General features: G+C 30.8%; 1 protein-coding gene across 2 annotated transcripts in view; it reads right to left on the reverse strand.

Moving 5' to 3' along the window:
- Positions 1-718: 718 nt before the first annotated feature.
- LOC107454341 (dystroglycan 1) overlaps positions 719-14,972 on the reverse strand; it is a 99,374-nt gene continuing 85,120 nt past the window's right edge. For both annotated transcript variants that reach the window (XM_016071502.4, XM_043039131.2), the window contains 2 exons: positions 7,684-7,819; positions 719-6,795 (listed from right to left, as the gene is read on the reverse strand). In XM_016071502.4, coding sequence (XP_015926988.1) covers positions 3,827-6,795; positions 7,684-7,819 — 3,105 coding nt within the window. In that variant the 3' untranslated portion in view covers positions 719-3,826. The remainder of the gene's footprint in view (positions 6,796-7,683; positions 7,820-14,972) is intronic.

Below are 14,972 nucleotides of genomic sequence, written 5' to 3' on the forward strand. Positions count from 1 at the left end.
TTACTAATTTCATTTATATATGTATAACTAAAAAGTATGCACGTTTTTTCTTAAAATTAGCATTAATTCATTTTACTAGATAGTTAATTTTATAATGGGATATTTAAATAATTTTATTATATGCATTTTTAAAAGTATTATTATTTCTAAAGTTTTTAAAACCAAGATTTTTTTTTTGAAACTTTGATAAATGACAAAAAAAAATTGACAATAGTTAGAGCCTTGATAGAGCGTTCGCCTTCCAACGAGGTGAACCGGGTTCGAATCCCACCAACGGCTGGTCGATACGAATCCGCATCCAGCTTGCACTGACCACAGTGCTGATGTGAAATATCCTCAGAGGTAGACGAATCACGTGTTAGAGTCCCTTTGCCGTCAGGGTAACCTTCGGAGGTTCTCGTGGTCTTCCTCTCCATGTAACGCAAATGCGGGTTAGTTCAATCAAAATGTCCTCCATGAAGGCAAGATTTCTCTCAATACTTGATCCAGGAGTTCCCTTGTCTTCTGGATTGGGTTCAAAATTACAAGGCATTAGAACATTAGAAAAGGTAAACCCAAAATTTGGGTCGGCTGTTCAACGACGGTTATAAAAAAAATATTGACAGTTAAATATTTCCCACCTCTTGCATATAAATACCACAGCAGCATTCCTCAAAGTTAGATTTACCATTAGGATTTAAATGTGTATTGTTGTAATTGGAATATATATACAACTTCATTTATTGAAAATGTTTATTTTATTTTATTAACACAACTGAATCACACTGACTTAGGTCACTTTGTTGAAACATTTTAAACACTTCACAATCAGAAGTAAAAATTTAAATATTTCCTGCTAGGAAATCTAACTGAATTCCTAACTGATAAATCCTATTGCTCTAATACACTTTCCATCGTTTCTTAAATTTTCCAGGACAATTCACAACATACATTAATAATTTCACAACATAAATAGAAAAAAAAATGCTTACAATCATTAATGGAACATTAAGTAACTAAAAATAAACCGATATGTGAGCAATGAAATATCATTTTAGGCTTACACAAAATAAATATGATTTATGACATATTTTATAAAACAAAATAAAAACAATGCATTAAAAAATAAGCTTGAAATAATTTTTTCTACCATTTGTGACACATATTTCTGTCATAAAACATATCATTGAAATTAATACATATTCTGAAAAAAATAATTTTAATTGCTAACAATATATAAAAACATCAAATTGCATTTAGAACATCAATCAAATTTAAAATTTATTTAAAAAAAACAAATATAGCTTTCATATACAACACATACAATTTTAAGTAACTTACAGAGTGTATTGTTTGAAAAAGTTAATATTTATCAACCAAATTAGGTACATAGCAAATATTGAGTATGTTCCATAAATAATTCAACTAATTATTTATTTGCCAAAATAAAGCAAACTAAATGCATTTGTTAAAATTTAATGCAATGAAGAAAAAAAAATCGAACTTTCATTTACATATTATATCATTAGATAACTAAAACTAGATGCCAACTTAGAACTTCCAACTTTTATACTCCGATTTAAGGAATAAAGAAATATGGAATATGTAAGCGACAAGTAATGGAAAACTGAAGGATATCTTTTAGTAAAATAATATACAAAACATGAATAAATATTTTAAAAAAATAAGTTCTCAATTTATGGAGGAAAAAAGTTTAAGGAGGAAAAAAATATTTGAAAAAATAATGATATTATGTATGTTATGCATGCTTTAGATATACAAGAATAAGACCAATTTTTCTAGCATATTGAGTAGGGTAGGCTGTTAAAATATATTTAGGATGAATATTAATTTTTTTTTTTAAACATTTAATCAACACAAAATGAATGAATTTGTGAATAAAAAGAGTTTAATTTTTGTGACAATTTCGAAACCTAATTGTTTTTCCAGATCGATTAAAAAGTAATGTTAAATTAGAATGATACAGTAAAAATATGACAATCTGATTGAAAATAAATTATTTAAATTGAAATTTTATTATGCTTTAGATTGGTGTAAAGTTAAAATTGGAGTAAACAATCAATATAAAGGGTTAAAACAAAGAGTGTTCTAAATTTACGTGGAAATTTATTATTACAGTTAGTTGCACTATTTATTGGGAGACAAAATATTTATTAACATTGTATTTTGCATTGAGTAAAGTAAGTTCTAGCCTAATAGTTGGCATCTATGAAAAAACAGATGATAAATTTATAAGACAATGAAAAAAATTGTTAAATAAATTAAAATAAATAGAAACTGTTAGCACCGCTTCTTCAATGAAACAAGTCTATCTTATTAAGAACAATGAAATCCTTTAAATAATATAGAGCAACAATATATTAATATTAGTTTGTTAGATATGTAATATTTTTTAATTTAGTGTTAGTAAAAATATGAGCTACAGTTATAGAAAGATTATAACAAAACAAATTGAAACATGGTATGTATGCTTAAATATTAGACTTAATGCATAACAACTACATAGAAAAATAGATGAGTGAAAATGAAATTACACTAAAGCCATTGAAATACACACAGAAATATTTTACATGAAAAAAAAAATGCATTGAAACATTTTACAAAAACATTACTTGATTGAATAAATTTATGTCTTGATTTAAACAGATATGTTTTTAAATTTTGATTTTAAATTGGTTTCTGTACAATTTCTTAAAGAATGAAAATCATTTAAGTACAATAAACTATATTAAATCGTACAAAATATCAGGTTTAATAGTGTGAACAATAATCAGATAACAGCTGCCGATAACATGTGATTCAGGATGATTTGAGAAAACTTGAATCTTAAGAAATTACTTTGACTAGATTTGTAATTTAATTAAACTACTGAAAATTATTTATTATATAAGACCATCATAAGTTTACAGATCAATTTTTGAATGGGTGCGAGCCAATAACTTATTTAAAAAATGCAAGTGTATAAAAAACTAACTTAAATGCTAAGTTGTGACCTCACTGCTGACTTCCAATTTTGTAATTTTATCACACACAAACAGCTTGCTTTAAAATAAAGAATTGTTTAAAATTTTGATACCACCTTATTTTTTATTATTGCAGCAATTTTATTTATCTTGCCATCCTTTTTTAAATTTTATAATATTTAATATTATAACATGGGGTGAGGGGACCGATGCAAAATATTATTTTAAAAGAAAAGTCACTTTTATTTATTAAACTTTCACTGTTTCCTTATCAAAAAATTTTCAAATTTAAACGATCCTAGCCATTAAATGTTCATCAGCACGCTTCTTTAAAGGCAAAATCTTAAATGAACAAGAGGAATTGAAAATTGAATGTAACATGCAAAGATGATTAAAAAAAAAAAAGATTTTACTGTTACAGATTTTAATATAGGAAATTGTTATTACTACTCAAATAACTGATAAATAACGTTGAGAATAGGCACAATATAAAAATTTTCACAGGTATATCTTCGTTGCAAATTGATATACAACTTCATACTATATTTTAAAAAATTGGCATTTAAATGAAAGATTGCCACACAAAACATGCAATTACAAAACACAAACTTTCTTCTGTTCTGCAAATATTTGAGAAAGCATAACACTGATTCAACAAGATGCTGTTATTTCAGATTTCTGTAACACAAGTTTCAGCATTAGAATAATTTTTTTTTCTGCTTCCAAAGCTCTTAGTCATTGCATGAGAGAAGAGCAGGCATTAAACAGATATTAACGTAACATTTACGATAGAATACACAAGGAGTCCTTCTTTGGCAGGTGAAGGCACATTAAAGCCCACTCTGCAAGGTATTTGAAAAAGACTAAGGTGGTACAGGAGGCATATATGGTGGAGGTTGCCTGTAAGTCGGAGTGCCTTTAGGTCTGGAGTTCTTGCTGTCTCTGTTAGTGGTGAAAGGAGGGGGTGGTTGATATGGAGGGGAAGGATCCGTATGGAGATCAGCATTTGTATTCCTAATATTAGCCTGCTCTACTCTATCAAGATGTGGCGTTGAATCTCTGCTGCTCACAGAAGATCTTAAATAATCCGGAGGAGCTAGGGGTGGTTTTTCTTCACGCATTATCACCGGCGGTTTGGCAGGATCAGGTTTTTCCTCCATTTCATCACCAAATATTACAGGTGCACGATTTCCAATGAAAGTATTGTTATCCTGCATTGTCATCTTTCCTTTTCTTTTCTTACGATACAGGAAGCAAGCAACTAAGGCTGCAATTATTAACATAACTGCTATCACTACAGCTGGAATAATTGTTGTGATATAGATATCATCATCAGTAGTGACGGCTGGCTCAGCCGCTTCTGTTATTGGAGGAGGTGGAATTGTAACAGAAGTTGGAGTGACTTCACCTAAGCAAATACCTAAAGGCATGGCATCAGCTTTAATTACCTTAAATTCTGGAAGCATAGCATCGGTTAGTTTAGATGATAAAGTACCATCTTCATTTATCATATTTTCTACCAGTTTATCGATAGTTCGTTTTGGGCAAGGGTCATGAGGTAGAGTGTTATTTGTCCAGGCATAAACAACTGATCCTTTGCTGATAGATCCGATAGTGATGTAACGAGGATCAGGATCATCATACAGTTTGGCCAATTTCCAAGCAACTAGCACTTTTTTACTTATATCTTTGCTAAATTCTTCATAGTCATGATCGATATGAAGACTAAATTCAACATTCCATTTCTTTGGTGGGCGAGGATGAACTTCAATGACAAAAACATCATTTATTTGTAAGCCATTATTATCCATAGCTACCAACTGATATTCATGTCTACCAGTATCACCATCAAAAGGTAGTCCATAAAGCTCTTGCGACTTATGATCAAACTGCACCCATGATGATTTAGGAGGGCGAACATTTTCAATTGTTAGGAAAGTAAGAGTGAGATATCTAGTGCTACCATCTTCAAAATCGTAAAACGTATCGTCTGGAATTCTGAAACGTAATATTTCACCAACTGTCGTATTGATTCGTTCAATTGGATTACGCAATAAAGGTGCATAATTTGTATGAGTAGGTGAAGTGGTTGAAACTGGAGTGCGGCACACACCAAGAAAATTCACACTTGCATCAACTACTTTTAAATCTTGTCCCATTGCCTTTATAAATGCAACAGATATTTTGTTGGAATTTTCATCAATTAATTTATTAGTTAAATCTGTTATTTCATCATTTGGACAAGGATAAGTGGGAAGAGTATCATTAGACCAAGTAATTGTTGTGAGAGGTTCTGTTGTCACAGCTTGAACAGCGATATTGCTTTCATTTTTATCACCAAAATAAGCGGAGAGCCGTTTTGCAAATTCAATATTCCAGTCGATTGTGATAGGATATTGCCATTTATTAAGTTTAAGAGAAACAGAGAACTCGTGATGTTTGGTGCGAGCAGATTGATGCTGCCAAACATGAATATCAAGTCTGTCATTAGTGGATGCGCCTTCGTTATCCATTGCTTCCAATATAAATTCATATTTGCCTATATGTTCATCTAATGGTAAAGCGTAAAGCATTTGTTTAACAGGATCAAACTGAATCCACGATGTAGGTGAGACAGCAGTTCGTTCAGATGTCAAGAAGAGAAGTTTCAAGTGACGAGTATCTCCATCTTCCATATCGACAAATGTATCGTGAGGTATTTGATATTTCCATACTTTACCTGCTATCACTGTCAATTTTTGCATTCTCTTTTCAATTGTTGGTTTAAAGTTGGGTGTTCCAGGTGGTTTCTTCGTTTTCTCTACAACTGTCTGGCTCTTTGTAGGCTTAATCTCAGAACTCATTAAATCTACCGATGAGACAAAAGTCTGAGTGGGTAAAGCATCTGTTATGCCTATAACAGGTGTAGGGATAATCATTGATGATACTAGCCCACCCAAAGGAGTATGCTCTTCTGGATAGTAACGTCCAGGTACAGATTCATCAACTAAGGTTGTTGTAGATACATATTTTGTAGGTCTAACAGGAACAATGACTGGTGTAGCTCCTAATGGTGTCACATGTGCGGTTTGGAAGCGATGGTTGTATAAAGTTGGTGATGTAAAAAGGGCTGGTGATTCTATTAGGTTGTGATGATGATGGCCTCTTTCCATACCGAAATCCCCATGACCATGTCTGTGATGATGTGATGGTTGCATTATTGTTGGAGAAGCCATTGTTGGAATGATTCGTGTTTCTGGAATTAAAGTATCATCAGTTATTTCAAATTCATCGATTTCTGTAAACCGAGGCAACTGAGTTGGCACAACTCCAGGAACCGGTGTACCACGATTAACTTGCCTTTTTTCTCTAAAATAGACTTTTGGGAAAACATTGGTAATATGCCAGCCAATTACAGGGTAACCGATTGCGTTAGAAAGACTTGCATCTGCTGCAGCATTTTCCAGCTTTGTAATCATAGCTTTCTGCTCCGTGGAAATCGACATTGAGCAACCGATTCTCCATTCTATAACTGCCCCTTTTTTGGTGATTGTTTTTGCATTTCCTGGACCAGCCAGTACAGCATTTAAGTTCACTGAGTTCTCGTCAGTTTTTGGTAGTAGCTTAAATTTTTTTACTGGCATGTTGAGGAAGGATGACAATTTTTTCAATGTGCTCAATCTATCTGATATATTTAATTCATCTAAATTGAGATCTAAGACTAAGTTGGCAATAGTTTGACTTTCTCCGCTGGCACAGGAGCCAATCATTCCTTCATTATCTCCTAAACGTGATTCTGAAGAATCTTCTACAACCTCAATGGAAAACACATCTTTTGCTGATGGAGATTTATCTATAAGAAATGTAAAAGGTTAAAAAAAGTTGCAAAAATCATAATTTTTAAAAATCTTTAATTTTAGGATTACATTTAATAATGTTATTTGACAGCCTTGACTAGAATTATTTTTTGGACGATGAGCAAAATAACTCCCTGAATAACTTTTGGTTTAATGATCAGATTTTCACTTACTAAAACACAAATGACCTTAAATATGCTTTTTGTTAATTAGTGCAGGTTATTGTGTTTAATTAGCAGGTTGTTGTGTTTAATTGTGTTATTTTGTTGTGTTTAATTAGTGCAGGTGATATTTTCAGTTACTAAATGAATCACAAAAAAGAACTCTTTTTGATTCCTGCCCTCAGAACGTGCAGAGTATTTAAAAATATTGTTCCATTACTTTATGCAGGAGAGCAGACAAAAGTTAATTNAACTTTTTTTTTTTTTTTTGCTTATTCCGCTATATTTTAAACGGTTTAAAAATGTTTGCACACAAGTATAAAAGGCTTTCATTAGAAGGAAATTCCATACAAAAAATCATTTTTAATAATTATAGTTTTCAAATAATACTTAAAATATACTGCGACATTTTAAAATCAAATAACTCAGAAACTATTTGATAAATTTTGTTCATTTATTCCTTTCATTTATATTCTTCACAAATTTGTGCATATCAGTTTAAATTTATGCAAAATAGAAATTTAATTATTTAAATAATATTTTTAGAAAAATGAGATTTCCATTTGTTGTTTTCTTTCAAAACTTATTTCAAGTTTTAAATTTTTTTTAATATAAGTTTCCCTACTCATTGCTTTTGTTTTTCCCCGAATAAACCAGTAGCTCTCTTAAACTCGTATTAAACAAGTTTGCCGAACCAGTGAAACATATTAAAATAACACTTACTAGGTGAATATCCAATCGCTTTAACACTAATATAGTATTGTCCCATATCTTTTGATAAAGGTACGCCAGAGAAAGTCTGAGAGTCTTCGTCATACTGTAGCCACTCAGGTAAGTTGGATTCTCCAGCCTCGGTAACCTGTAAAATAAATAAATGATAATGTATAAAAACATAATAATTTTTTTATTCTGTAACTTATTCATAATGAAATTAAATAACACAGAAATTTATGTAATTTGCATAATAATTTGCATGCAATTTGCATTAACCTGCAAAATAAATAAATGATAATGTATAAAAACATAATATTTTTTTTTATTCTGCAACTTATTCATAATGAAATTAAATAACACAGAAATTTATGCAATTTGCATAATAATTTGCAGGCAATTTGCATTAACCTGTAAAATAAATAAATGATAATGTATAAAAACATAATTTTTTTATTCTGTAACTTATTCATAATGAAATTAAATAACACAGAAATTTATGCAATTTGCATTATAATTTGCATTAACCTGTAAAACAAATAAATGATAATGTATAAAAACAAAATTTTTTTATTCTGTCACTTATTCATAATGAAATTAAATAACACAGCAATTTAAGCAATTTGCATAATAATTTGCATGCAATTTGCATTAACCTGTAAAATAAATAAATGATAATGTATAAAAACATAATATTTTTTTTATTCTGTAACTTATTCATAATGAAATTAAATATCACAGAAATTTATGCAATTTGCATAAATAATAGTTATCTTTTATTATAGTAATAGAAAAATATAAGCAAAAATTTATATTTCATTTTAATAATAAAATGTACACAAAACAAGCTTGGATGCAGAAACAATAGGTTTTGTAAAACAGGGTGAAATTGTCTCCATTTCCTGGTCGTATTTTTGAAAACACGCTCATACACCAGGTATTTCACATTATTCTATAAACAGATTTTTCTTAAGTAAAAACAAATATTTAATATCTGTTTTTGAAGTTTCAATTATAACTATAATTTTTTTTTCCTTTTTTCCTTCGAAAAGTGGGGAAGTTAAAAAATATGAGTTTAATGTCACTAGTGGCGTTAAGACTGCAGAACACAGTTCTAGTAAAAAAACTCGAAGACGAAAACTAGAAGAAAGATAAACTGATCAAACCAAATCATCAAATCCACTTATCACCAGTTAACAGAAGTTTACAATTCAAACTTTTTTATGAAAGTGGTCAAAACCTACTTATAATTTCGTGAAAATGAGCAAATAAGAAAAAACTTGTTTTTTTTCTCCTTAGATTTTTTTTTAAAGTAAGGGAATATTAGTTATTAATAAATAAACTGGGTTTTAAATTTGAACTAAAGACGGCATTGACAATATTTTTTAAACGAAATGCTTTGTGAAGGGCATCTTTCTGCGATATTTTAAGGGTCTGTTTAATTTAAACGATAAAAGGTTTTGCAAAACGAATTTAAAAAGTAACAAAACTTTTGTTTAATATTTTATAATACACAGAAAAAGAAATGTTTTGCACAAAATAAAGATAATAATGCATTCAAATGATGAATTTAATCAATTAAATATTTTTTAACTCTTTTTATACAGAGATTTTTATTTACTCATTTTAAAAACCAAAAAGTTTAAAAATTTTAAATTATTCAGCACATGTATCTTAATATTGGTTGTCATAGGCTTATTGAAAAATCCGGCACTTAGTAAATGTCGCCGATATTTTGAAGTCTGCAGTATTTCCTAATTTGGCTTATATTTTTAAGGCTTATTACAATCAGCCTACATTGCCTTTAAACTAATTAGGAATTAGGAAAGCGCCGAGAATGACATATACTTAATTTATTTAGACTTATTACAATAAACTTTTAATAAGACTATTTACGATAAGCCTACACTTTTCATTGTAAATGCCAACTACCTCAAATAATTAAACAATGAATGATAGTTAGTTTTTCCATTTAGGCTAAAGCCATATTGGCTCATTGTAATAAACCTAATAAGTGACATGTTGATTAGAAAATGCTGAAGACTTTTCCAATTTGCCTGGAACATTTCAAAATGACATCGGCTGATTGTAAAGAGCCGGATTATTCAATTAGCCAACGACATGTTAACATTCAGAAGCATAAAGTAACTCCATTTCAATATAAGGAAAACTATTTTCGAAAACCGAAAAACAAAAAAATTTAAATCCTACATTCACCACAACATTATTAAAGTTTTTAAGAATTTTTTTAAGTAATTTTTTTTCCAAATCAAATAATCAAGCAGTATATACAAGCAATTTTTATGATTTATCCGTTGACAGATAGTAAATTTTTTCTTATTACCGAGCAATAAGTAAGTTAAGAATGTTGTTGAATATAACAAGTGTCACGTATTTTTATAAAATATTAAGGATTCAAAGAAAAAAAATTGAAATCACGAAATAATCTTTTTCATTTCTAACTTATAAGAATTCAAACTTTTCTTAAGAATATGTAAGTCCCGAAGTAGATTAAAAAGCATAACATGAATTACGAAAAAACAAAAGTCATTGGCCGAAATCCAGAAAAATCGGTGAGCATTCAATTTGGCGTTTTGCCATAGATTTTTTTTAAAAAAAAAAAAGTAATTCTGACTAAAGCGGCAGACGAACGTGTGTCAAGGTTATGTATACACTAAAATGATTTCACGCACCAATTCCACACTAGACTCAGCAATTCATTCCAATAGTTTCGGTTTTGCTTTTAGAAAAGTAAAAATTAAGCAAACCTACTATTAACAGGGTTGAGAGCAAAAAGAAAATTGTCGTAGTCACGAAGCTAAGAAGGCTAAATTAAAATAAGAAAAATGGGTGTCCTAATCGTAATTACCACAAAAAGTTCAGGAAAGTTTAAAAAGTTGGGATTTTCATTATTTTATGACTGAAGTTTTTTTTTTTTTTTTTTTCCACGCCGAAGTTAGAATTAAGTACAGTACAGAACCCGTTATCCGGAAATCAGAAAACCGGAAAACCAAAAAACCGGAACGAAAATCAATACATTTTTTCGCCATTTTTTTAAAAAAAAATTTTTTTCCTCGTAAGATTTTACGATTTTTTTTCTCTTTTTTTTTTTTATATGTTTACCTTACCATCATTTTAGAAATAATCATTAGTGTATTACTTCATCTTTTTTTCTTATTTTTAAGATTATTTCCAATTTTTTTTAGTTGGGTTTCACAATAAAAAAACGGCTTTTTGTAGCGATTCAGAAAACGGGAAAAATCAGTTATCCGGAATAGCGATGGTCCCGACCGTTCTGGATAATCGGTTCCCTATATTTTAATTGGTACAAGCTGATGAATACACGTTCTCTGTAAGGTGCGGAAAAAAATTAAAATATTAATAAGTCAGCACTGAAAAACACTACGAAATCATGCATAAAACCGAAAGACACATACAAACATACTAAAGTTTAAAAAAATCACGATTTTTTAAAAATTACTTATTATTTGTCACTGCCAGTGGATCATAATATAACAATTAGCTGTATTCATTATCTTTTGGGTCCCGTAGTGGACTGATCGTTAAGACACGGTTCCCTGCAGATCACCGAAGTCAAGCATCACTGGCTGCGGTCAGTGTGCGGGTGGGTGACCACTTGGATCAGTCTGCGTAAGAACCGAGGGTGTGCGGCATTGGTCCTCGTTAAACTGTTCTACCGTAAAGTGATCGACTTCGAGTGCAGGTCGACGGGCTACCGAAGCGGGGGTGCCATCCCCTCTGCAGAGGATCAAAATTGTGATGGCATGTCTTCGGATCATCCTTAGGGATGTTTCACCAGACCGTCGCCAATAGCCCATTGTGCAGCTCTAGAGCGAAGTAAATGGAAAAAAAAGAACAACAACAACATTATCTTTTGGAATGATGTTATTGCTCGTGGCCAACCTTTACCACAAATAAACTATTTTTTGTCGTTCCCTTTTGAAGGCCCTTTAAACAGCCAAAACTGGGATCCGAACCCGAGTCATCACATTGGGAGGTGAGTGCTCTATTCCCCAAGCCACCGTGTCCCTACGATGATCATTGAGTATGTCTGACATAATGAAGAAAAAAATAATTAAATATGAAAGAGATAGTAGTAATAAACTTCTTTTTTTGATTACTGAGAGTTGTAATCAAGCAAATATCACTGGTCCTATCAACAATTGACTGCAGTTTCATTTAGATCAACGACGTCAACTCTTAATCAATGAGAAAATTCTGTTTTTTAAATTTCTCTCCTCAATGACCTAATTAAAATTTTTGAACGGAAACTAAGATTTTCCCTCTTACACACTATCCGAATTCTAGAGTTATTAAAGACACACAAACTAATCCTTCATTATAGATATTTTTTTGGAAGAGAAGGTCAGCGAAATTTCTGAGAAATGATTACAGTAAATCAATACAAGATTTTTTTTTCAGCCATTAAATTTTTTTTATATGCTTTATTGAATTAAAAATTTCTCACCCTAGTTTAGATCTAAAAAGAGATTTTTAAAATTTCTTAGATGCTTTAAAAAGTTCTTAATCTGTTAACTGGGAAATAAACTATTGTTCCAACTCGTTTCACAATGGGGTCTTTTTTTTCTCTTTTTAGTTATAAGTAATATTATTAAACCTCAAGTAACTTCCATGGCAAAAAGCAGCTAGAGCATGAGGAAATATTTTGTCATACCCAGATAACAGGTTAAAGGGGTAACATCATTTATTACATAAATTGAACACATTTTATCGTGATGAATTAAACATTTTTTACAGAATTTTATAAAATGAATCAGACTGAGGCATGAAAACACCATTTAAATTACTATTGAGAAAAACTTCTCAGATTAGTGCAAATGACAATTTACAGCCTAAAGTTTCCCCATAAAGAAAAGAAGAAAAAAATGTAGGGAAAAAAAAAATTCCATTTCTTTCTTTGTTTTTTTTTTTTTTTAATCCTCTTTTTTAAAAAATCGTTTAATGTAAAAGTACATCAATATAGAAAGAGAACCCGAAAAACAGATTTTTCATTAAAATGTCCAATGCCATCATTCAAAATTTAGATCCTTCAGAATCCATAAATTAGGAAAGATTCGTTCTTTAACAATTCACTTATTTCGAAGTTTTAAACGTATTTTACCTCCCCAAATATTTTTACATAACGTTCTTTAAAGCCAGTAAGTCTAACTAAAGTTTGTCACACATTTATACTATTTTTAATGTTGAATTAACTTTTTATACCCGTAGTTTATTTCTGACACGATTTTTTTTTTTTTTTGAAGAAAATTTAATCAAAGCAGAAAAAAAAGCTTGTCAAAATGAAAAGGACTTCTTAGCGATATCGGTCACCGACTCATTAGATTTTAGAAGAAAGTGGTTACTAAGCAGGGATCGGTTTAGAAGAAATTTGGGTCCGTTAACGGACCCTTCAAAATATCTTTTCATAAAAACGGACCCTTCACAGAATATTTCAACTTAAAAACGGACCCTTCACAAAATAGTTTATCTTTCAATCGGACCCTTCACAAATTTGTTTATCTTCATTATTGTTCTGTTAATCGAATAAGGGGGGGGGAGACTTGTAAACGAATTAAATTTTGTCTTCGGCAGACGCTTCTTCCTTTATTCGTCCGAAATGAATATTCTGCGTTCAGCAGTATAGGCTAAATACCAAATATTTGTATGTTGCATCTCTAATTTAGTAGCAGCAATTGCTGTTTATTTTTTAAAATTTAATTTTTTTAATTATAATTTTACAGTGTTGAGCATAATCTTGTATGTCTTTACAATTTAAAAACTCCTTGAAAAAGTTTTTTTTTGCAATAACGAACCCTATTTGCACAAATTCACAAAAGCTGACCCTGGTTGAAAGAATGTGACTTAACGTTTATTTTATATTCACAAATTACGAGTAATTTTTTTACAATTTTACGAAAACGGATCTTTCACAAAATGTCCGGGCAGACCCCTGCTAAGTCATTAGAGTCTACTGACCATTGGCTAACTTTCAAGAATATTACAACTAATTTTATATTTATGTCTCGTAACATAAAATTCTTGGTTATCAGAGAGAGAGGCAGTAAAATGAATCAAAGGAGGACCTTCAAAAAGTATGACTCATCAAGTGTCATTTAACACCACCCCTGGGAGGACTTAGTCACTTCCGAAAATGTGAATGACTGCCGGCCCACTCGCAATCCAAGTGACACTCCATAAACTAAGGCCCATTCAAGACATTTCATCAAAGAAATAATCATAGGTTTTTGTGCATAACTAGGACAGGCAAAGTGGGCTCGCTTTAAAAAGTCCCAAAAAAAGTATAAAATGTCAACTTTCTTTCTGTCATCAGGTCTGTAGGTCAGTGCCACTGGTAACCGGAGGATCCACTTTTAATCCGACCGGCTTAGCTCTTTTGATTGTTGAAATTCCCCGCTCCAGAAGTCATCAATTTTAGTCGACTTGCTAGTTGTTATCTGTAACGGAATACGGATTTGACTACAAAAGATCCATTGAGCATGGTTTCACCTTTTTTGAGAGAGAATAAAAAGATGGGAAAAAGAGATCTTGGGGAGTTTATAAACGTGCCTTTTATGAAGCTACAAAAAGACGATAGAATTTAAAAGTTTATGGTGTGTGAACTATTTTTTTTTCTTCCTTCAACAAAATATGCCAGATATATTTAGATAGATATTATCCATACTTTAAATTTCTTGCTCAAAATTTTACGATCCTATGTTTTGATAAATGTCAATATTAAATTCTCGAACATATTTACTAGGTTTCGTAACAGGAAAAAGTTTCACAACGTAAGCTATGACAAAATATTGCTGAGTATATTCTGGGAAATAAACCATCTTCTTTGAAGAAGATAACAGGGAAGTAGGAAAAAGAGTCACAAAAGACGAGAGTTATTTACTAATAATAATTTAACCAATCTTCAGTGTTATTATAAACTCGATAGAAATAATTGAAGTCGAAAGACAAATAAATAGTTACCTTATGCAGTGCACAAGTGATTATTCACTTCCGTTTTTTATGCCAGAATTGTTGTCAAAGTGGATAAGTAACAGGATTGGAACTTAGGCAGTGTGAGTTACAATTGCTAATTTCTGATAATAGTTTTATCGAAAATGTACCAATGATTATCAAGCTTGTAATTATATATAATATTAACAGCATAGTGCTTCGAGCAGCGGTAATTAAGGGGTAGAGCTTTCACCAGGTTTTGAATCCCACTGGCTCGCACCAACCAATATCCAGAGTGGTAGACGGATCACGGGTTAAAATCTCCTTGCCGT

The sequence above is a fragment of the Parasteatoda tepidariorum genome, chromosome 3 (assembly GCF_043381705.1).
Source record: "Parasteatoda tepidariorum isolate YZ-2023 chromosome 3, CAS_Ptep_4.0, whole genome shotgun sequence".
NCBI classification, from domain to species: Eukaryota; Metazoa; Arthropoda; class Arachnida; order Araneae; family Theridiidae; genus Parasteatoda; species Parasteatoda tepidariorum.